General features: G+C 38.1%; 1 protein-coding gene across 9 annotated transcripts in view; it reads right to left on the bottom strand.

Annotated features, from left to right (window-relative positions):
• Positions 1-769: 769 nt before the first annotated feature.
• The window catches only part of TOX3 (TOX high mobility group box family member 3), a 228,022-nt gene continuing 205,626 nt past the window's right edge, over positions 770-23,165 (bottom strand). For 6 of the 9 annotated variants that reach the window (XM_085235016.1, XM_085235018.1, XM_085235019.1 and 3 more), the window contains 5 exons: positions 21,723-21,977; positions 7,938-8,207; positions 6,406-6,633; positions 5,138-5,218; positions 770-2,632 (listed from right to left, as the gene is read on the bottom strand). In XM_085235016.1, coding sequence (XP_085091142.1) covers positions 1,892-2,632; positions 5,138-5,218; positions 6,406-6,633; positions 7,938-8,207; positions 21,723-21,977 — 1,575 coding nt within the window. In that variant the 3' untranslated portion in view covers positions 770-1,891. The remainder of the gene's footprint in view (positions 2,633-5,137; positions 5,219-6,405; positions 6,634-7,937; positions 8,208-21,722; positions 21,978-23,165) is intronic. The other 3 variants (XM_085235021.1, XM_085235022.1, XM_085235015.1) reach the window with 1 other exon arrangement.

Here is a 23,165-nt window from a genome sequence, read left to right as displayed (position 1 = left end):
CTGTTTTTAATTTTCATTTTATCATAAGCAGTTTAAGATTGTTGCCAGTGGTAATTTGCAATTTTTATCAAGACCTCTTCATTATAGCTCCTGACAGGACAGATGCTGTAATTAATCATGCAAGACAACTGGGGATAGTGGTCAGGCTGCACCCAGCACACAGCAATAGCAGGCAGGGATGGGAAAGAAGAAAGGAAGGGTTTTTCTCGTCCATCAAGAGTAGAGATGTAGAAAGAGCATTAATATCTTGCCAACATGTTGGATGCAAATGTTTCCAAATATTTCCAGTGAAACAGCTTCCTCTACACCCACTGCTCCCTGCTTGCACCATTCAGCACCAGCCAGAGTCTGGGACGAGCCGGGGGCTCATGGGCTCAGGATAGCGGTTGGGCTTACAGCAAAAACACAAGGACACAAGGAAAATCCCAAACTGTACTTATTTTCATCCCTGAGTGGCTAAGACAGGTTCCTTACCCCGTTCCCACCGATAGACGTAACACGGGGTGGATGAGTGCTCTGTGCCATCATTGCTCCACCACCTCATCGCTCCCGCACCTCGAAGCCACAGCCTGCTCAGAGGAGCTGCATGCCACCCTCCAGCCATGCACTTATGGACACCAGAGCTGCCTGCACAGATCAGTACCTACTTACACAGCATGGCTGAGAGAATATCAAATCCAGAAAGTGGAATAAAGTGCCAGAGAAAGCAGTTCTGCAAGGAAACATTTCTCTCGGTTATTTTTCTTATCAAAGACTTGTGGCCCATCGGTTTTACTGAAATGTGTTTATTCTATAGCAAGATAAAAGCATTTATTTTAGATAAGCAAAATACAAACAACTTAATTGCTGCTATCGTAACTCATAAAAAAGTATAAAACAGCATAAAAACACAATAAGCAATGTAGCAATTAATAATTCATGTTACCAGTGTTTACATTAAAGCCTCATTTATGAAAACTTTACAACACATGATATGAAAAGTTACAACTTTTAAAGAAAATATTTACATTGATTATTCGGTCGTGGAGTTCCTTTTAAATATTCTACTGGTTTTACAGCGTATTAAAAACTCTTGCATTTTTCATCTTAGCTTTTTGTAATAACAGCCTTAGTTAAGTGCATTTCCCTTTTAAAAATACAGTGTATTAAATCTGAAACTCATCACTTCCACACAGAATATAATATTCACATTTGTTCTGTAACTGGAATTAATGTAATAGGGTAACTGTCAATATATATTTTGTTACAAACTATGGTAAGTTTATCGGGAGGAATGGAGTGAAAGGATGGATCAAACATTGAAGTTCAGTTACTTGCATTTGTTTTTCTGAAGATATTTAGGACAGAAATTTAAGAGCTTTGGCAAATATCTGTGACTTACTCTATTTTTTTTTTCATGACAAAAAATGCCATCAACGAACTCATGTCATACAAGTATGACTGTATGAAATCCAATCGTCATTTTACAGGTAGTTACAACTGTGCTTTAAGGGCTTCATGAGTTCATACTGCCTTGAAGTGCATTATTCACTTTTAGAGAAATCTGTAACTCTGAAAGGCCATGTTGCAGTCATAAGGTCCAGGTATTTATTAGGCCATTTGATTCACATATTGTAGGTAAAGCTTAAATAAATTAAAAAGGCATCACATGAAAGAGAGCACAGCTTTTTTTTTTTTTTTTTTTTAAACAAAATGATTTATAGTCAGCTAAAAGATGATACACAGCTACATTGTAGTTCTTTATTGCCTATCTAATAGACACTTTAGAGGATCGTTTGATCTGTTATGCATCCCTGCATAACTACCATCAACAATTTACAGTTTTCAGCCAAATATGGTTTACCCCTACCCCCTCCATCAACACAAAGCGATGCTGTGAGATCATTTATCTTCAGAAAATACTGACCTGTGATAATACTTGAGTCTGTGTCTGAGATTGTATTTGTGACTGGTGCTGCTGAGGTGCTGGCTGAGGGCTCCCAATGGCAGGGATGGGAGAAGTGATCTGAGAGGCTACTGGCGAGTGCTGCTGAGGAGAAGGCTGTGACTGGTGTTGCATGTGCTGCATCTGCTGCTGCTGCATCTGCTGAAGCTGTATGTGCTGAAGCTGCTGCTGCATTTGCTGTTGATTAATTTGCTGCTGAAGATGCTGCTGCTGCTGCTGCAAATGTTGTTGCATGTGGTGCTGAAAATGCTGTTGTTGCATTTGTTGTTGTATCTGCTGATGCATTTGATGCTGATGTAGCTGCTGTTGTTGCATCTGCTGCATCTGTTGCTGCTGCAGCTGCTGTATCTGGTGCTGCTGGCTTTGCATGGAGGGACTCACTTGAGATGAAGACTGCGTTGCCACCATGTTTGTTCCCATAGAGCTTATCAATGGAGCTGCAATGTTTGTCGGCATGTTTGATGCAATGGTAACAGAAGCTACAATCTGATTCATTGGCAGTCTCATGGTCAGAGGTTTGGGAGCAATTGCTCTGGGAAGGGACTGTTGAAGAGTTTGAGGAGATGCCGAGACTGTGGCGTGTTGAGAGAGAGAAGTATTCAGAATAAGGGAGGAAGACAAATTTGTGGATGCCAATGTTTGCTGCACAGAACGAATTGTCTGGGCCTCAGCAGACTCTGCAGCAGCCTATGAGGAGAAATTGAAGAACAGGTATTGGCAAAAGTAGACACAATCCTATATTGAGCTTAAAAAATCATCAAACCTGTTCCTTCCCCTTCAAATCTCATGAGCTGCTCAGTGGAAAGACTGCCCTAGAGAATTTGTCCAATTATTATAATAGTCTATTCAGGAAATGCAGTTCAAAATCTCACTTGAGTTGCCTATTTTCTTCATCCAATCTGAACTTTCACTATCTCAGTTCTTATTTATCCTCTCTCCATACCTAAATCTAGCTGTTTGATATATATTTAGAAAGGTTATGAACCCTGGCTCAGTTTGACCTGATCAATTGAAATTATCTTGTGTTGTTCATAAAAAAAAACTTTGTTACTGTTTATATAGAAAGAAAAGTAACAAATACTCAGAGAGACTTTTTCATCTTCTGTTTTCCATGGGGAAACATCAATCAGCAGTCTGAGAAAGGTCACTGGTCCATTACATTACACCTTTTTCTGTCTCTGTACAAAGTACCTCCAGCTTCTACTTAGATTCCAATTCTTAGACAACAAATTAACTTGTGCCCTGGTTCAACATCAGAAATTTGTAGTACTTCATCTGGCTGAAAGAGCTAAAACGGTCTCTATTTATATATTAAAAAAACAAACCAACAAACAACAAAAGAACCTGTTCTGAGGAGAACACCAATATCCCACTACACCAGTTCTGATGTCATAGAAGTATTGTACAAGCACCAAAACTTATCAAACAATTTTTTTTAAATTAGCTGACTGTAGTTCTTCACTTCTAAGGCATTAAGTCCAATGTATTCTCAGCAGAAAGAAGTCTAAGGGAGCATTGTGAAGGCAGAAGCCCAGAATCACTGGAAGCAGCATGGCTACATCAGCAGGTGCCCTGCTTAGAACATCCTGCCTAATTCCACTGTCATGAGCTTTCTGATGAGAGACACCTGCAGGAAAACTTCATTCTGAGGCTTTCTGGTGCCTTTAAAGACATAGTTTTATTAGGTATGTTTAAATATATTGAGTATGTTTAAACTAGATATGATTAAGCATCAGAAGTAGGATCATCTTGCATAGTTTTACACATCTGCATTGCATAAGACATGTAATACAGTTGCCTAGAATTCTGTGTAGGTGATGGAGAGAAAAATTCTCATCCAGTACAATAAATAGATATGTTTTAGACACTTAGCGTAGAATGCATCAACTCTTGCCTCAGAAGTGCTTATTCTGTATCTACTCTCAACAACAACCTTTGACAGAAAAGCTACAGCAAGGATGTCTTAAGGTAGGGGAGATGAATTCTGGACATGGAGTGTAATTTCTACTCACAGTCTTCTAAGAAGTCACTCAGCAGCACAAATCCCACAGAAGGGACAGAAAATATGATCTCTGTTGTTTTTGAAAAGGGCAGTTAGGACTGACAAGACACGTTCCCTCAAAGCAGCAATTCAGAATTGCTGCTGCCATTGAACTTAGCATCATGATATTAAAGACTGAGAACATTATCTAAGTCCTAGAGACAACAGAAAAACACAGCTTCACAACACAAGGAAATCTTCCAGCTTTCAAGAATGCATGTGTCTAATTTCTGTTGTTGTATTTCTAAGCACTAATTAAAATATGCAGCAACTTTCTGCGCTACCTCCTAATGCTCTGTAGTTGTACATTTAAATAAGCATTCTCAGGAACTAGATATTATCACTTTAGTCTGTTGCTTTCCTGTGATCAAGGGTATTTTTGTATTTGGTCTTTAAGAAATGTTATTAGAGAAATGACTGCCTTGATTTTCACGCATGTATTACAATCATGTTTCCATTTGTAGTGTCCAGAGGCAGCAGATATACAACCAGCCTCATGCTATCAGTTAAAAAAGTAAATTCTCAAATCTGAGACCAAAGCTTTGTTTTCTTCACGTGAGTTTCATACTAAGTAGGGATCTGCTCTAATACTCAGCATGGCTCACTGCCAGCTAGTCCATTTGTAAGTACTCTCCAAATTCAGAGCCACCACACAAATTTTTTCCCCCTCACCTGCAAGAAATACTTAAGCTTTGCCACACAATAACAGCTCTTCAAGCCCATGCAAAACAAGTCTGTCTTTTGGGAAGAATCACTTGAGGAAAAGGAAAAAAAAAACAAAAACCCAACAGCAAAAAACAAAAAACAATTCTGCAAATAGCTTGTAAATATTAATGTCAAAAGGTCGGCATATTTTTCATGACTGAATTTTACTTCTGTAGTGAAGTGCATTATTTTGCTTCCCAAGATAATGGAAGATGTACGCGCTTACAAAGTTCTTGTTTGGTAATCATTACAGTGCCATTAAAGAGATGAAATTTCTTTGCAGAGGCTATACAGGGTTCAAGCAGCAGCACATCTTTTAGAATTGCATTGCAGAAATCTTAGGATTCTACTTTTGCTTTGCATTATACCACACTCCTACCCCCATATTTAAGAAAAACATTGCCAAAAACTAACTTGCATTATGCAGACAGCATTATCAGGCTTACCTTGGAAACAAGGCTTGCTCTATAGGCTGCAAGTGCCTTTAGGTATTCTTTTTTGGCAGCTTCTGTTTTTCTTTTATATACCTATTAAAAGAGACCACAATTTCACCAACTTCAATTATTAAGAAGTTTTTGCCAGAATGCTCTCAGAATCCCTTGCAACGAAACCAAAAGCTCAGATCAAAAATCCAAAAACACTTTTACTTCATGAGGGCTTTTTCTTCCCTGGAAGTTTTAAATATTCCTGCAAGTGGCCGCAGACTTTCAGGTCCACTTGCTGGAATGTCACCACAACGTAAGACCATTTGTCATATAGAAAAAAACCTGCTAGAGCAGCCAACTGTTTGACAAGACCAGTTATGCACACTTCATCTTCCTAGGAAATGATATTTTACTGACACTGAGTATTTCACGTGCTGAAAAGTACCCAAAGTAGTATAAAGCAGCCAAAAAAAAAAAAAAGAAAAAAGGAAAATGTGGTTCACAGAGTTTTGACAATTCACTTTCCCCAAAGTCAGTATTAGAGAATCCCACAGAGCTTCAGTAGAACAGTTAAACAAAAAGTGAATCAATCTGTATCTCTAATCAGCACTACATTTAAAGATCATCCTTAAATCATGATCATCGTCTGCGAGATATCATCATCTGTCAGACTGCTAAGTATGACTGGGAGCTGCACGGAGCATCAACAGGCAAAGAGCCCCAAAGGATTTTTTTCCAATCTATGTGTAGGAGTTACATGTGTTTAGCAAGAATAATAACCCTCAAGGAAGAACAAAACTCATCATTCTGTACCAATTTTGAGTTGGAGATAACATTTCACACACAACATTGTAATGAGGCACAGAGGATTGGCTTCAAAGGTTTAAAATCAACACGCTTTATAACAAATTCATAAGGCAGATCAAAGGAAATGGTAAATGTGTTGTACCTTCCCCTTTTCTATTCTAACTTCGATTAATAGGAAATAAGAACTTTGAAATGGGAATCATCAAAAGGTGGTCTTAAACAAGACTCCAGGACAGTATCACTTGAGCTTTTTACAAAGTGCCCTTTAAAATTTAAAGACAGTCACTGAATACGATCAACTGACTCTTATAACAAAATGCTTTTTAGATGCCAGATTTTCAGCAAGTTCAAAAATCAATGCAGCTCTGCAGACCAAGAGGTCTACATCAGCAAGCAGTGTGCTCAGCTCTGAGATAGGAGGATTTTTTACAAGCAATAACTATTGTACTTCATGTCAGACATCCCCCTCATCCATTTTTTACCTGCTTTTGTTCTTCTCCTAAACTGTCCCACATAGATGCCACTATTTTTGAAACCTCTCCAAACGTAGCATTGGGGTTCTGCCCTTTAATTGCAGCTTGAGTATCCCTGAAGAAAAGGGCATATGCTGACACTGGCTTTTGTGGCTCGTTGGGATCTTTCTTTTTCTTCTTCTTTGGAGTTTTCGGCTTCTTGCCAGAATCTGGGGCAGCTCTTTTTTCTCCAGTAGCCTAAGAAACGGTAGTAACAGGAACAGTCCACATACGCATGAAATGGAAGTCAGAGGAATTCTGAATAATTATTGTCAGTCAGGCTTATCAATAAATGGATAAAAATTCCTGTGTAGGCAGCATTTTGGACACTCATGTTATGTGGGCCTTTCTCCCACCAAACTGCACTTATTCTCAGTCTTTCTCATCAGAACCACTGGAACTAAGTGCCAAAATTATTACCACTCGCTGTAAGCATGGCTCAGAATTGTTCCCAGAAGCCTGACCTCAAAAACTACACCATAACTAATTTTAATTCAATATATACATATATATGTATTCAATCTATAGTGTACTTTGAGCAGGTGATCTATGTTTTTCCATTAAAATGCAATTTCGGCAGTAGAGACTCAAAAGAGAAGAGCTTGGAGGCATTCCCTGATTCCCAGACTTAGGCTGTCAGCTTAGACATGGGTCAGGGCAGCAGCAGTTCTGCAGTATCTATTCAAGCACAGTGGACCACCCCTGTGCCCAACACCCTCTTCCAAGGCTTCTCACATGGGGTCAGGTCCCCACACAGCAGCATCCCCATACCTGCATCTCCTCCCACCTTAAAGGGGAAACCTTTAGAGCAGCACTTCAAGGACTGCCAGTATCTCCAATCCTCATATGCTCCTCATGCCCCATACCTTCTTCTGGACTACACACAGATTGTGGCAGCAAGGGTTGCCACATTGTGTGGCTCTAACTACATCTCTATTCTCATTGTTTAACTTTGATATTTTAAGAATCCTGAATGGAATCTTCTTTCCATATACACAATTTCCATCAAGCTAATGAGAAAATCTTTCATCGAGCAGTTTGAATTAGCCCTGTATATGTAGTGCTATAACATTTTCCTTTTGTTACAGGTTAATTTAAAGCAAACTGTAAATTAAGTAAGCATTCAAATAGAAGAAAGTTCATTTTATTTCTGTCTAAATGCATCTATATTTTAAATGACTCCAGAGAATATCAAAATGAAAAAAATCCCAAAGTTGAAGAGTAAAGAGATTCACCAGATGTATAAAATCTAAAATGAACCATGAATGTATTCAACTGAAAATATACGAACGGATATGTATATTCTAACATCTATTATGGAGGTATAATGAAAGCCTCCTAAATCAGAAGCTAAACAGTAAATAAATGACATAGCTCATCGTATGTTAAAGCATACATATTTTGTATGATCACTTGGCAGCTGAGACAGTACTGCCACATTAATGAAAATACAGCATATAGCCATGTAAAGCTTACTCACTGCAACACATGGACTAACTTACTCTATTTGATTCATCTGCATCTTCTTCATTTATCGAGCTGGAGGGGGAAGGAGTGGCTGATTTACTGGCAGGAGGGGAGGGAGAAGTGTGTGGCAAGTTGGTGCCTCCCAAATTTAGCCCCAGCTGTGCACTTAGCTGGGACTGGTTAATGGTGGTGAGCTGAGAGGGAGTCATAATTCCCGAGTGAGCAGCATCTGTCATGTGGACAATGGATCTCATAATCAAAGAGTGGTCTTGGCGGTACTGCGAAACTTGGGTGTGACTCTGATCCTGAAAGAGTGAAACATTATGCAGTTATTAGCAGTGATCATACAGCATTAGCAAATCATTTTCACTGACTCACAGAACTGACATTGTCAACTTTCATTTTGTTTGGTTTCTTTTCAACAGATCAATAAACTGAATGCAGCAACAGTTACAGTACTTGCCTCAGACTTTGCTTCTCCCTTTGCTAGATTTTCTTGGGTAATAAAAATTTTTATTTCCCTATTTTAAAGTAATTTTTTTTTTCTCTTGATGCTGTGCAAATACCCACATAAGCAACCGGCTGACTGATGACACAGGGAAAACACTGCAATAGAGTAGAGACAAACTGCTGTCAAATGCAGAAAACAAACAAAATGGGGAGGAAGCAGAGAGAGAAAAAGCATCTTCTTCTGACATTCAATTATTCATAGCTGTTACCAGTAACAGTAGTAGGTATAAAACAACTCTCTTTAAAATAACTTCTAAATCCCCTTCAGACAAAGAACGTTGCCCTGCCACATCTCAAGTGCAGACACAGCAGCACTCTGGAGAACCGTTCAAGTAATCCTAATCACTCCTAAAAACCCCTTTTTGCCAGCACCACACAAAAGTATACATTTTTATCTTTAATCCAACAATCAAACACATGTGGAAGTAGCACGCTATGCACTGATCACCCACTTTATTTTCTTGTACTTCATCCCTCAGAAACTCAAGTGCTTGCACGTTTTTGTCTCTGCTGTTTCTTGAGGGCTAAAACTAAGTCATCTTCTCCATCTACACAACACTTATCACAGTTGTAAACAAAACAAAGTCAGACCCCAAAGGTAGAAGTCAACTGGAATCTGACTACAAACAACTCGGTTTTGTTATTTTTAACCACACACAGATCAATAGACACTTAAAGAACATTTAAACAGAAAAGAAGATTTTTAAACCAGCCAGAAAGTGGGGAGAATAATTAGCTCACAAATTGATTGAGCAACTTGGCCAATCTATACCCGTTGTTCAAACAGTCAGAAGCATAGGAAATGCAATAGACTTTGAAAACTGTTGTTATTAATAATCCACATTGCAATCAGCATCATGTACAATAATCCTTAGTGAAATACCGCAGAAGAGAATTGCAATACTGGAGGTCCAGCATACGGGCCCACCTGAGCTCCATAAGGTATTGTGACTTTTCCAGTGCACTCAGATTTTATTTGGAGTGCTCAAAAACCTGCATCAGCATTGAGGTTTGTCCTGAGTGACTTTCTTCTTGCTCCTGTCCCAGCAGAGGCAGTGGGCTCAGTGCTCCTGAACACCTCCTGGCCCAGCCCCGTGCAGCACACAGAGATGCAATGCACTTGTAAAGGAAGATGCATGCCCTGCCTCATCCACGTATTGTCGTCCCTGGGTCCTGTACAGATGAAGTTAACTGTGCATGTTCATGCTGCAGGTGCTATACTGGGTTTCATCCTCATTTTCCCCTGCCTACCAAGACGTTGCCAGCATAGTTCATCATCCGTACTGTACCACATCACTATTCCTACTTCAGAGGCTTTTAATATTTTCAGCAAAGGAGCATAGTTTCTCAGAGACGAATGCCTGTGTCAAAAGTGGAGCACTGATATAGAAAGATCAAAACATCAGACTTACTGGCTGAAATACCCACTTGCTTCAGGGCACCTTTCTGTGAAAATTTACTACCGCTAACTAGAGGGTCATTTTGATTCAAAATTGTATTGACAGCGGCATCTGGAAGTCATTCAAAGTCTTTTTAAAAGGATATCACTTTCTGCATATTAGCCCATTCCTTTCTAGTTTACAGACATTGCTTTATTGCATTAAGAAAAAAGTGTTGTTAAAGCAAAGGTCGAGATCATCACAATTACTTTCTCTCATAAAAATCAACTTCAACATTTTGCATGCAGCTCTTTCATAGTGGTGTTCTATGCCTAAAAGGCCTTTGCTCTCTATTGTTACACAAGACAGGCCTTTTTGGCCTTTACACCAAGGCAACAAAATATGACGACACGGGTTACAAGCGATTTACTCCAAGTCTTGTCATTTTGGTTGCATCTATGATTTTACTGAGACTAAATTCTCTTGACTTGTACTGACCCAGAATCTAATTTTATACACAAGCCCATGAATTCTTAAATGCCCCTTCTGAGACAATTCGATGCTTCTGTGTTTGTTTTGTTTAATTCCTGTTTTTCTATCTCTTTTCCTAATTTGTAAGCTACTTCTTAAATCTCTAAAAACTTCACTAAAGGTTAGAAATAGAAACAATAATATTTTGTAAATGACTACCTAACACAGATAAATATATATGAAAAAAATAATAATATCACTTCCAATCTCTTCTCATTTACATCTATGTGCATAATATAAATATTAACAATCTATTTTCTGCATTTTGAATTGAAGTTCTTTGGTTAATCACATTTTTTAAAAAAATCACAATGAAAAGAATAGGAATTTCGTTTTTATTTTGTGGCTTGGTGGTCTGGGCATCTATAGCCCCTTGGAACTTACAGAAGAGCTTTCAGACAAGGAAGCACAAGTCATTCATGTTTGTACAGAGTTCTGGTGCCTAGTAAGAAGCCAAGGGAGATAGTCAATAGTAACACTGAGGTTCATAGCATTTGTATATAAACTCTGAGTAAGCAAAATCTATCTAAAGAGGAATCTATAATCAAGTAAACAAGTTTTCCATCAATTTTCTCAAGCCTTGTTTTTTTCTTCTATTACAACGACCAGTATTGAACCAAAAAGATCAGCATTTCATTATTCATGAAATGTTTAGCAAATAAATGTTTAACAGCAAAAACATATCAAGGGTACAAACAGAAGTGCAATTGTACTAAAGCATCTGCGAGACACCCTAATTACATTACCACGTGAAAATTGAAAACTGAAAAGGCAAAGCTTGTGCATTCAAAATAATCCACCACAAATGTTGTGAACATTTTAGAGAATATCGCGTGCTCATTTCTTACATAAGCTTAACTAGAAGTTGAAGGGATATGTAAGTATTATATGCATTTAGGATTTTCATAGTATAATGCAGAAATGACAGATCAGTGCTTAAAAAAATTCATGAGCTTCTTCAGTGAACAGAATCAAGTGTTGAGTGAGCTTGATCTGCTTTATTGTTTTAAACTGAAGTTAGGCAAAACTTGTTGGTTTTCACATAAAGCCAGACAATACTCAACCTCTCTTTTACCCAGCTTAACAACAAAACAAGGACATAATGGGTGAAAAGGAACACAAAAGAGAAATTACTTTTGTGATTCCAATGACAATTTCAGATTTCTGCTGTAAACCTGCATGTAAATCACATGAGTGAGACTATACATAGGTATATCAATCTTTTCTATCACACCCGCAGAGTCCAATAGCCGCCACTGTAAAGACTTGTAGCATTTGATGTGTAGAAAACATCATCAAAGGCATGAGGATATCCATCTACCCTACTGTCAACTTCTCTCATTTATTTAGATAGTCACTCCAAAACAAGTCCTATTTAGTCATTTTTAGAAGTCATACCAAAGTATATGTCACATGGCACATGCCAAGTACATAGCCTATTTTATTTTGATTGGTAGAAGTACTAAGTTTTCAAAGTTTGATAGAAATCAGTACTCAGCAGCCAATGGAAAGCAAACAGAATAATGGGATTTAAAAAAAAAAAAGTATAAACTCCAACACTCTAATTTATACTGTGTATACTATTAAAGGTGTTTTGCAACAATCCAGCCAAAGAGATGCATACCATTGAGTACTAGGGTAAATTATGGCAATAAAAGATTATTCTTCTGATATGAAGTCATTAGGCACTCAGTAGGTAATACAGCTAGTCCTTATTTTGATAAACAAACAGTAGCCAGCCATGACCTCTAGAGATATCCTAACTTCCACCTGGCAATTTGAGCATCATTTGCAGACAATATTAGAACATTTTGAGTAATACTGAAGATTAAAATCAAAGCCTATAATATTCAATCATGTAAACAAGCAACACCTCCACTAAGATTCTTTCTATCTGCATCAGGATTGAGTCCATGGAAGTGCCTACAAGAAGACATAAGCCTAGGATCTGACCCTATACTATTGCTTGAACCATTTTTTTAAGGGACATGGTTAAAACTGTGGTAAATCTGCCAACAAAAAGAACTGTGCAAAAGCTAACATTTATGTTTATGCTCACCGTGCCCTGGTTTTGGATGTTGACTTACAACATTATGTATTCTTTTGCCTCAGGAATTTGTCACTGTCAGTGTAACATAAGCTGATGTAATATTTTAAAGGATAAATTCAAGTTGAAGCAAATGCACTGCAATATGAAGAGTGGAATCCTCAGTTGTCCTGTCTGTAAATTACTCCTGTTACTTATGGGCAAGTAAGCATATCTCTATAAGAAATCCTCAATACTCTTTTCCTCCACAAGTAAAATAGAGATAAAAGAATCCATTAATCTAAATTTTTAGAAGATTGGAATTCACTGCCAATCAAAACAAATCAAACTAACAGGATGCTTTTCTCTGTCAGAGATTAAATCCTTACTTAATAGAATATAAAACAGTTGCACTTGGTACTGCCACTGCTGAAGAAGCATCCTACCTCTCCTCTCTTCAGCTGCTGCAATCGGTAATGATCTGTCAAGCCACAGTTAGCAGGAGATCCCCTACAAGCAGCAGCTTCTTTTCTCTAGCACTGACAAACCCCCATGTTTTTCTCCATGCCTCTGTAGTAAAGTAAACCTTACCTAATTTAATTCCCAAATAAAGGCTACAACAACAATCAGGACATGTCAGTTCAGAAAAAAATTGTCTGCAGATGGATCTAAAAGATTGGTTGGTGACAGAAGGCTTATGCACATTCTGCTGCCTGAAAGACATGAAGAGTAAGCAATCTCCCAGCCTGTGTGTTTCCTTAGTCCCAATACATCAGAAATTTCCGTTTTCCATTTACACAGAAAAAGCACAAAGCCAAGAGCAGGGATATGAAGAAAGAAAAAGGAATAACACAAAGGTCCACTGATTTATTCCTCAAAACTGAGCAACTATCTCCTTTTCTTTTGACAGTCTCAGATGTCTGTAGAAATTCATCTTTCTGGAAATTCATTTCTCGCTACAGGACAGAATCAGCTACCACCTCCAAATTAACTTATCATGTGTTCTCTGAATACTTCTGATCTACCATCCCCTAATTTTGCACCCCTCCCAAGCTTCTCTTTCAGGTCTGACCTGTGAGCAGGTTTGCAGAGACCCACCTCATGGCCACAATTTGTTCCAGCTGTGAGAGAGATCTGAATCACAAGTTCAAGTTATTTCTTCCATGGACAACACCTGGGGAGCAGCAGTAGGAGCACACTTTGGCCAGCACCATAGAGATGTGGTGGATGCCCAGGGATCTATCATGCTAACCCTGCCTCTGGGCCTCTACAGGCACCAGCAGCCAGACCAAGTGATAGAAGAGCTTTCTCTGAAATGCTCCAGCAAGTCATCCAACCAGCCTAGCATGGAGCCTTTATGGCTTGGGAACCTTGTTCTTAACAATTTACTTTCCTGTTAAACTGCACCTGTCTGAAAGGCTCGGCACATTCCTCTTGCCATCCCCAAGGTAGGTGAAGGTGGCAGACTTCCTGTTGGCCTCAGCTGCACTCTAAGTCTTCTGCTCTGTAACTGCCTCTGCTCATACAAATGGACACCATCATGGGCTTCCTGTAGCCCAGAACTGTCCACAGTGTCCACTACTGATGCTTTTAGCATCTTCTAATTCACAACTTGTTTGCCATTTAAGTTTTACACCATCTTGCAGATGCTTTTAAAAACAGATACGCCACTTATTTTTCCCCTAAATACCTACCATGCTTTAAACCATACTGGAATACACTTCTTTTGGACAAGGAATCCAACAGCATGCTCTCAATACGTGTAACTCAGATCACAGATCTGAGCTCTGATCTGATCAGTATGTTGGCACGAGAAGCTTCTATCCAAATTAGCAGTACAAGCTTAGATCTGCTCTGTTTGCAAACAGAGAAGGCAATTGCAAACAAACACCAGATAGTTCAAATGAAGCTGCACAGTGTCAGATAAGTGCTGTTAGCAGTTTTGTTACAACCTCTGCAACTCCAGGTGCTTCAGCTTCCAAATCAAAGGCAGACTTCAAAGGTCCTTATTATGCAGCATGCAACATGGAGAGAGACTGCAAGAAAGCATGACAACCAACAGATATTACCAGAGGTAACACAAATTGTGTGGGGAACTAGGCAGGGGGGAAACAGAATTGGGTATAACATGGCATTTGTTTGTCAAACAATTGCTGCAAGCAGTGGTAGCTATGCACAGGGGTGTTTTGCTTTTGTCTTTGTGAATTTTCTTGATATCTGTTTAGTTTGCTGGTTTTTGTTTTTCCTTTAAAGCATATCATAAAAGTAGATCTCATTATCTTTCATATTACCAGAACCGAACTTTTTTTTCAGCTACCTGGTAACACAGAATAATTTAAAACTAAACAGATACTTTGTATTTCCCTATAGCTTGAGAATTTGAGGCGGAAGCTGAACATTGGTTCAGCTGCCCAAGAGAAAACACAGGTGGTAAGGGCTGAGAATAGGAGGAATTTCAAAGGAAGTTTTCATCTGACCCAAGCATGAGAGTGGCTGGACCCAACCAAGCTGCTGTCCATGTAAAACACATGCATACCAGCTTCATTATCTGCCTCATCTGGCTGACATCACAATGCAGAGATAAGTGTTTGCTCACACTGGATTTTAAATGCAGCAGGCAGAATAGATCAAAGCCATGGTCTAGGCTTAACATTCAGCTGATGTCCACAGTCATTTGTGTCTGCAGACCTTCTGAATCCACTTCTTATAAGCTCAGCTTCTGTTCCAGTTCCTAACAGCATCCTGGGGAGTGCAGCATCTTCCATGTACTCATATGGTACCTCCCAATACCTTCTGCAGTTGATGGATCTTGATGTAGGCCTTATTAATATATAACAGTCACAGTCTTTCTTTCCCTGTAGTCACGTTTTTTTTCTTTCTTCATGTGGAAGTCCTTTGTGCATCTGAGTAGATAATAATCTATTTGCAAGATTGTTGTTTTCTCCTAGCACCAGCAATACAAGCTATTCAGATAGGTGTCTTCATCAACAGCTGCCACTGTTTCCTACAGGCAGGTCCTCTCTTGTGGTTACCAGGACATGGAAATAGTTCATGCTGACCAATAGACTATGAATAAAGATTCAGTTAAAGATTCTGTTCTGCTCTGAATTACCAACTTCTAAAAAGAGTGCCAGAATACGTTTCCTTCTCCAACCATAACAGCTCATTAACAGATGGCCTATTGTCTCCCTATCAATGAGAAAGGAGAGAAGAGCACGTCTCACAGAGCAGTGACTATATTATCCGCTCTGAGCATTACAATGTCATTGAGGACATAAGAATCTACACACTATTAAAAACTCTATTATTCAGTATACCATCAGGCTACGCTGTCTTCATATCTCATTGAAGTAATAGTTTCTGTACAGAAGCCACTGCTGTCTGTGGCCTCTAGGGTTGCCAGCCCGCTGCCCATTCTCCCCTGGGACCGTATGAAGTGGACACACACACTCTCTGAAACTAAAAACGTACAACTACACTATTAGATACAAAATACTTAACCATGCACCAAATAAATAAATAAATAAAGACTTGAAAGCCCATCAGCAATGCCCACAGCTCAGATCTGCAGCAGAAACAAGCCTGTCCCAGTGCCTGCCTGACAACAGGCACCAAGCTGCAAAATCCTAAATGAGTTCTAAAGGTCCAATTTCACAAAGCATCAGCCACCACTTGAAAGGTTCTGTATTTGACCAAATGTCACCAATTAGAACCATAAGAACATTACTTCATTTGTGTTTACTTAGTTTTGAGATTATTTTTTTCCTGTTACCACAAATTATTAACAACAGCAATGGTAACAGCTGCCATTTACGATGGAAACGTCCAACACGAACCAGATTAACACTGTTGATATGAAACCTGAGTTTAGTAGTCCATCCTTTTTCAAAGGAAAATTACAGATGAGAATACTCTGAAGATAATCCCTCTTTGTAGTAAGAATAGCTGCTATTCCTATGAATAATTTCAACATTTCAAAATTAGTTGTATGTTTTGCACTAAAGATGACAATAAACATGTTCATAGCAATAACAAGGGCTTGTTTTAATAGACTGTTCCAGGCGTTAAACACACTAATGACCCATGAAACAACTGCTTCATCAGCAACACATTAAACAATGTTGTTATAACACTGCATTAATTGCAAACCTACTCCATACTCTCTAAATATAAGATTACAGATGGAATATTAAAAGAGAGATTTACAAAGTAGTTTCTCTGTAAAGGGAAATTAAACATAAATTAGAGGTATGCAGGTGAGCAGAGAAATAGCTGTCTTGTGCCAATTCTAAAGTATCTCCTTTAGCTTTTATTCTCACCATATTCTGTTAAACTGTTCATTGAAAAGTTAAATTAGTAATTAGGGAATAAATTCAGATTTGGACCTTGACATAAAAAGCACCACTATTTTGAAACATTGATAGCATTTCTGCTGTATGCAGCCCTCGGTGAGCTAACATTTGCAATTCCAGTCTTTACAGCCACATCATTGAGCTGTTTATTTAAAAAGACTACTTAAAATAAGAACAATAGCCACCATCAGGTCCTCAGCTTAGCACAGTGCCACTCCTCGGTAGTAATGTAATTAACGATGAGCTTATTCCACCATGAATTACCTTTATCTGTGCAGAATCCTGAATGCTCTTAAAGCATTGCAACAATTATAAAATATAAACAGGCTCAAATCTTCATCAAATAGGAAACATTTTATCTATCAGCATAAGCAATGGAGGGAGTAAAATAAGTAAAGTTATCAGCCCGTTTTTTTAACATCTGTACTTTTATGAATAAAAGAGAAAAATCAGACTGAAAAGAGACAATTATTTTACTGTCTGTTTCTTAGATATCAGAAAGAGAATTTTGAAATTCATCAAAGCTAACCTTCTGTTATGTACAACAGGCTAAGCTGAAAAGAATGTTAACAAGTTCAATTTTCATTCAATCAGCACTACTGCTCTCTGAAATGTTTCATTGCAGGAAAGAAATAAAAATAATCTATATGGTAATTATGAGGATGAATCCCCCAGTAACTTTCAGCTACATGAAAGGTCAGTTCTATTCAAGATATTTTATCAGTCCCCTGCACATACTCCTGTCCTGTCATTTTAAATCTGAACAGCATTTTATTTTCCCATTTACAGCTACCTGCAGAATTAAGTACTTAAGCCAAATAAGAAAAAAAAAAAAAAGAAAAAGAAAAAAAAAAAGAAATGTTGAATGCTGGCAAAGGCTATAATAGCATGGAGATAAATCGTTCAGCTGCTCTCTCTCAAGCCTCTGGGGCTGCAGATTTTTCTTCTCCTGGTGCACTGTGGGTATTCAAAACTTGTTCAACATGATTTCATTTCATTTCAGGCACTGCCTGAGAAAACTAAATTACAGAATCAATCATACAGAAGGTCAGAGTGAGACTTCATTACAAGTATTGCATGCTTGCATGAATATCTTTCATTTATGACTGACCCAATATGTCACAATAGCTGTCTAGTAAAAATAATCCACTTTCTGAAATTGATGTACTACTGATGTCAATGCTACTCAGCAGGCTGGGCAGATTATAGAGAGGTGTTAAAAAAAGGAACCCTCAGGAGCACAAGTTGTAGTTTTATAGAATTGCCACAGTTTGCAGATTAAAGTTGTTTTTTTTTTTTCCCATGGTCAGCTCAAGAGAAAACAGAGCATTAATATAAAATACCAGGGGTTGATTTTTGATGAGGATATTGCTTTTGATTTCTACTTTCTATTCAAGTATTTATAGGGATAATATTTGCATCACGTAAATCCATGTGTTCTTTGGAGTCAGATGTACTTCAGCACTTTTCAGTGATTTATTTTGGAGTATAGGGATTTTATTTGTATACTTTTAAAATGCAAAACTTAATCCGCAGTGCCTTCATTTTACCTCCCTTTTTTGTTGTTTTTTTTCTGTTTTTAAATGTAGAAAAATGCCACTAAGATAAATGTGTTGTGTTTGCTGCCAATAATAATAAAGTTAATCAGCATTATGACAAAATGTCACTCTTTCCTTAGTATAAATCAGCTCCTGTGTATCAGAACTTCCTTGTTCTTAATAATATGAGCCATCGGTAACTCATCAATGCAAGCTTTTAATAATTGCTAAGCCACATTTTTTCTGTGAACAAATATCTGTCTTGCACTGTGAATGAATCTTTCAATATAATAGTGCACAAAGAATATGATAAAGAGAATTATTTCTTTATGTTTTTTTTTCCTTTAGTCTGCTTTCCTGTGGGAAATATGTGAGATACTTGCAGAAGTATTATGAAGTAGCTAGCCAACTCCATACCCTAAGGGAGACATAGGAAAACCTTGACATAACCTATTTTTAACCATGCCTCTGGTGATTCTGCATTCAAGTTTATAGGTGAACATGTCAGGTAGTACATAGCAAAAAGCCGAAGACACACAGTATTAATCATAATTCTGTCCGAGCCCATTTTATTTTTTCAACATTTGTGATTTAAAATCTCATGACATTTCTTGAAGGTGAAATTCTTCCACCGGACTTCTCAACAGAGTAGGACTACATTTATCTAAATTAAATATTGCTTACAGTAAAGCTCTCTAATGCTTCACAAGATAACCAATAAACTCGGTGCAGTTCGCATTAAAATAATTCAAATTTGTATTCAGCTAAAGAAGCTTTAGTGATTAGCAATACATTATTAATACAGCCTTTAAATAAGACTATCCTAGTATCGCTGGATAAGAACATTGTTCTGCAAGTGTATACGAACATCATAATTATTTTACAACCCCATCTTTAGTTCTTTCAGATATAGTAAATTCAATTGACCATGAAATGAAATTTCATAGTCAGAATGCCTCCTTTACATTTTTTTTTTATTGCTGTAATAAAGTTTTTATAGCTCCAAGGCAAGGTAATTCATGAAATGTCTAATTTAAAGATGAATTCTAATATTATTAATAAATATTTACCAGTTTAATAAAGTGCACATTTTTCACATTTAATATGATACACAGTTTTCATTTTCTATTTTTGAAATATAGATCAATGGCTGGAAAATCTGAGTACTGAGAAGCGTTATGTGAGTTCAGAGGAAAACTACACAAGGACTCTGTCAGTGTTTTTATATTTCCTGATGTTACCCAGCATTTACGAGCAGCGGAGAAAAAAGATTACTGACTACAACACGGTGGTGGGGGTCGCTCCATCTCACAGTATCACACAAATCAAGCAGTTGTCAGGAAGTGCCTGACACACGACCCTCCCCACATTGCTCCTCTGTATCAAATCCCACAATTCTTCATCAGCTCTCTGTGACAAAACTACACACAGATCCCAGAACACAGATTTGAAATAGCAGTCACCCTAGAAAATATCACCAGATTATGGTACATGAAGGCAGCAGTTCCCCTAGGTCTTCTCTTTGACCAGTGTGGGAACAAGTCCTTACCATTGGAGGCAATGTAAACCTTTACTCAGTGGAAGCATGCAAAACAAAAAGACCACTCTAGGTCAGGTTGCAAACCTCTTGATAACACTGAAGGGACATGTAACACAAGACTGATGGAGCTTACGACATTTATTACATATTCCTGAACAAATTTCTTTGGATCCAGTCTATATACACTCCATTGCTTCAGTTTCCAGTTGTAACATGCTTGACTCTAAGCTTTTATTATTTTTTGCTGTCTTTGGCACTCAACGAATCACCCAGAAGGTCCAGGGCATGCAAAATCCCATGCACATAGAGATCTGAAAAGTGCACCATATCCTTCATGACCTGTTTCAGGCAGTCCCTGCTTTATGTCTGCAGACTTACTGGACTCAACTCTATATTTCCTAAATAGCGAGCAGCTTGAGCTCCTTTCTGTATTAGTGCTAGCTACTCTTCATTACCTCAAAGGAAACATTAAAATTAGCAATGAAGTTAGAAGCCTGAAGAATTCCAGATAAATTTGCTGTGAGAATTTGTAACTAATTAATTGTCACTCATCAGAATAATACAAAGAAAAAAAGATTTACATGAAATTATAACATGACAACACAATGACCCTTATTATAGTCCAGCAGCAAATCTGTATTTTCACTTCACCAGGTTTAGGAAAAGGTCTATGAAACAGCTAATCTGAATAACTATGGTTGATGTAAAATATCTGTTCAAACTAATCATTCACCCTGGCTTTAATATCCAATACAGAATCTCATTCTAACTGTAACCACTGAGTTTAAAATGCTAAATATGATAAACTGACTCACAGCTATGTCTCATCCCAGTGAGTAAGAGTGTCACTGCTCAAAGCTTAAGAAACCCAGGCAGGGAGACCCTCAAAAGCCAAAAGGGGAATGTACCAATGGAACCTCCCTCCATGATCACAGCTTTAGAGTATGGATAGATTCTGGAGAAATCTTGATACATCTTCACTTTTTATTTTTCTAGTGACCAGAACTGAACACCAGAACTGGCCGAGCAGACCCATCTCTCAGCCCTACCCTTGGCAAGATCATTCCACCCCTTTCTGGAGGGCTTCAGAACAGTCCAGGAACACAGAAATCAGCTCAGCCTGCCCACAGTTTTTGATCAACAGGAGCACTGGGCAGAAGAAAGTCTTTTCATGGCTCTGTATTTCTGAGTGTGATTCAGGCAATGCATCCCTACAGAAGTTGTAAAAAAATAAATTTCCATTTATAACTATTTAGCCCATGGAGTATAGAAAATAGGGAAATATACATAGATATTATTGGTGGCATACTGTGTCTGGCTCCCTTTCTAAGCTACTCTCAACAGTGTGCTTTTAGAATATCCTGCAGGCTGTCAAGTGTGGGTCCTACCCCAAAATGTAGAGAAGCAATTCCTACTCATGCTGTAGTACCTTCTGGCCAAAGCAATGCTCTTTCAACACATTATGCCAATTATCAACTGTATAACAAATTCTTGAAAAGTAACAGCAGAGAGGTACATGATGCCAATGGATCCAATGCTTCCAAGTCTGTTCCCAAAATTAAAATTCTATGTTTATAAAGCCTGAGTGCTTTTTTATAAGAAATCTGTTTACACATGGTATAGCATTGTGCTGTACATTAACAACCATGTTTATCTTCCTGAATCCACCAATAGTAAACCTTTAAACATTTGCCAACTGCCTCAGGGAACTGAATAATAGCATATCATTGTTCACTGTGCTACACTGACAACATGTGTCATCATTCATACAGAATACGGCTGCACATAATGCAGAACATCGGCAAACGCTTGGTTGAACCACAATACCAAGAAATCACACATATCTTCAGAAAGGTCAATTAAAACTGATACACAACACACAAAGCTATATTATTATGCTTTGACAGACAAGATTTTGCAACTGAAATGCAGAACTGAACCTACCATGTGCAATCCATTGCTGTGGATGACGCCATCTTGCTCCATGAGATTTCGGGATATAGTAATGGAGGGCAGATCCAAGCTCTGAGGGGGAAACTGGGGTGTAAATTCATTTCCTTGCGCTGTCAGCTGGTCGCCAAGGCCCTGAAAGGGCAGCAGGATGTCTGCCATCCCCAGTGCAGGGTCTGACTCAGGTGGGGGTGTGATAGGTGGGATTTCAAACTCCTCATCCCCCAGGCTCGGCGTGTGGAAAGTCTGCTAAAAAAGGACAGGACAAGGCAAGCCACATTAGAGCACGTTGTTCTCAGCAGCCTCATTTGACCAGTCATTCAAGTCTTGTTTTGTACTCAAATGCAAACTCTATACATAATTAAGAAAAAAAAAAAAAGTTTCATATACTAACGGGGTTTGTGGATCATTCTGATTAAGGATTTAAGTCTAATTATCATATGGCTTTAATAGAGTATCAGTATTAACAGTTTTTTAATGCGTGCTTAATTAGCAACATCTGTCTTTGTTGTTAGTCTGAGTATCAGCTACACTGGATTTGGCTGTATAACAAATTGCCACTTTATTGATATGTTAGAGAAATAGCACAAACAGCTTATATTGCTCTCATGCTTCATAAAATATCAACAATTTTGTAGCACACACACAACATTAATTCAGAACCGACCATGCCACATCTTTTGTCTCCTTTTTACCTTCTTCATAAACATGAAATATAACAATTCTGGTCCTTATTTCTTCTCCATCCCATAAGTGCAATGCATCCTTCCACACACCAGTTTTGTAATTTTGAAGAGAGCAATGTACAAAACAGCGCGGGTGAATACCGCAGCTTTGTAAAGGCAGCCAGCTTTGTTTAAACAGTAGGTTTGTTGCAAACCAAACACCTGTTAAGATGCCTTTAGCAAAACATTTACTGCCAGTTATCTACAGTGTCTGTGCATGTTCGTACATGTGCATGTGTACGTTGTAGACGATCTTTATTCAAGCAGAGCCCCTATCTGGCTTCAACATTGCTGACATTTATTTGGCAAACAAATGAGCTATGCTTATTCAAATTTCTTGTGAGTTAAATGAACTTTCATATATTATTTCAGGTCCACTGCTACTTAATAATAGAAATCCAGTGCTTGAAATTAGGCCATTTTAAATGGACCCAAATCAGGACCGTCTTGATCAAACTGGGCAGTTGGCAATCCTAAAATAGGCACTCTGTCTTGTTCTGGACATGCAACGCTGCTCTGGGACTTGTTTGTTTGTATTAGTTCAGGATTCTAGATGAGAGGGGGGGAAATTGTTTTATGTATTATTTACATTGTTTGAAAGAGTGACTTAATGCCAGTTAATTTAAAAATGATATGTTCAGTGAAAGATCTCATTAACTGCCGCAAATTGTCAGCCTTCAAACTGTTAATGATGATATAAATTAATAACCGC

The sequence above is a fragment of the Meleagris gallopavo genome, chromosome 13, assembly GCF_905368555.1.
Source record: "Meleagris gallopavo chromosome 13, MGAL_WU_HG_1.1, whole genome shotgun sequence".
In the NCBI taxonomy this organism is placed as follows: domain Eukaryota; kingdom Metazoa; phylum Chordata; class Aves; order Galliformes; family Phasianidae; genus Meleagris; species Meleagris gallopavo.
The sequence above is the reverse complement of the archived record's forward strand: the minus strand, read 5'-3'. Positions and strand labels throughout refer to the sequence as shown.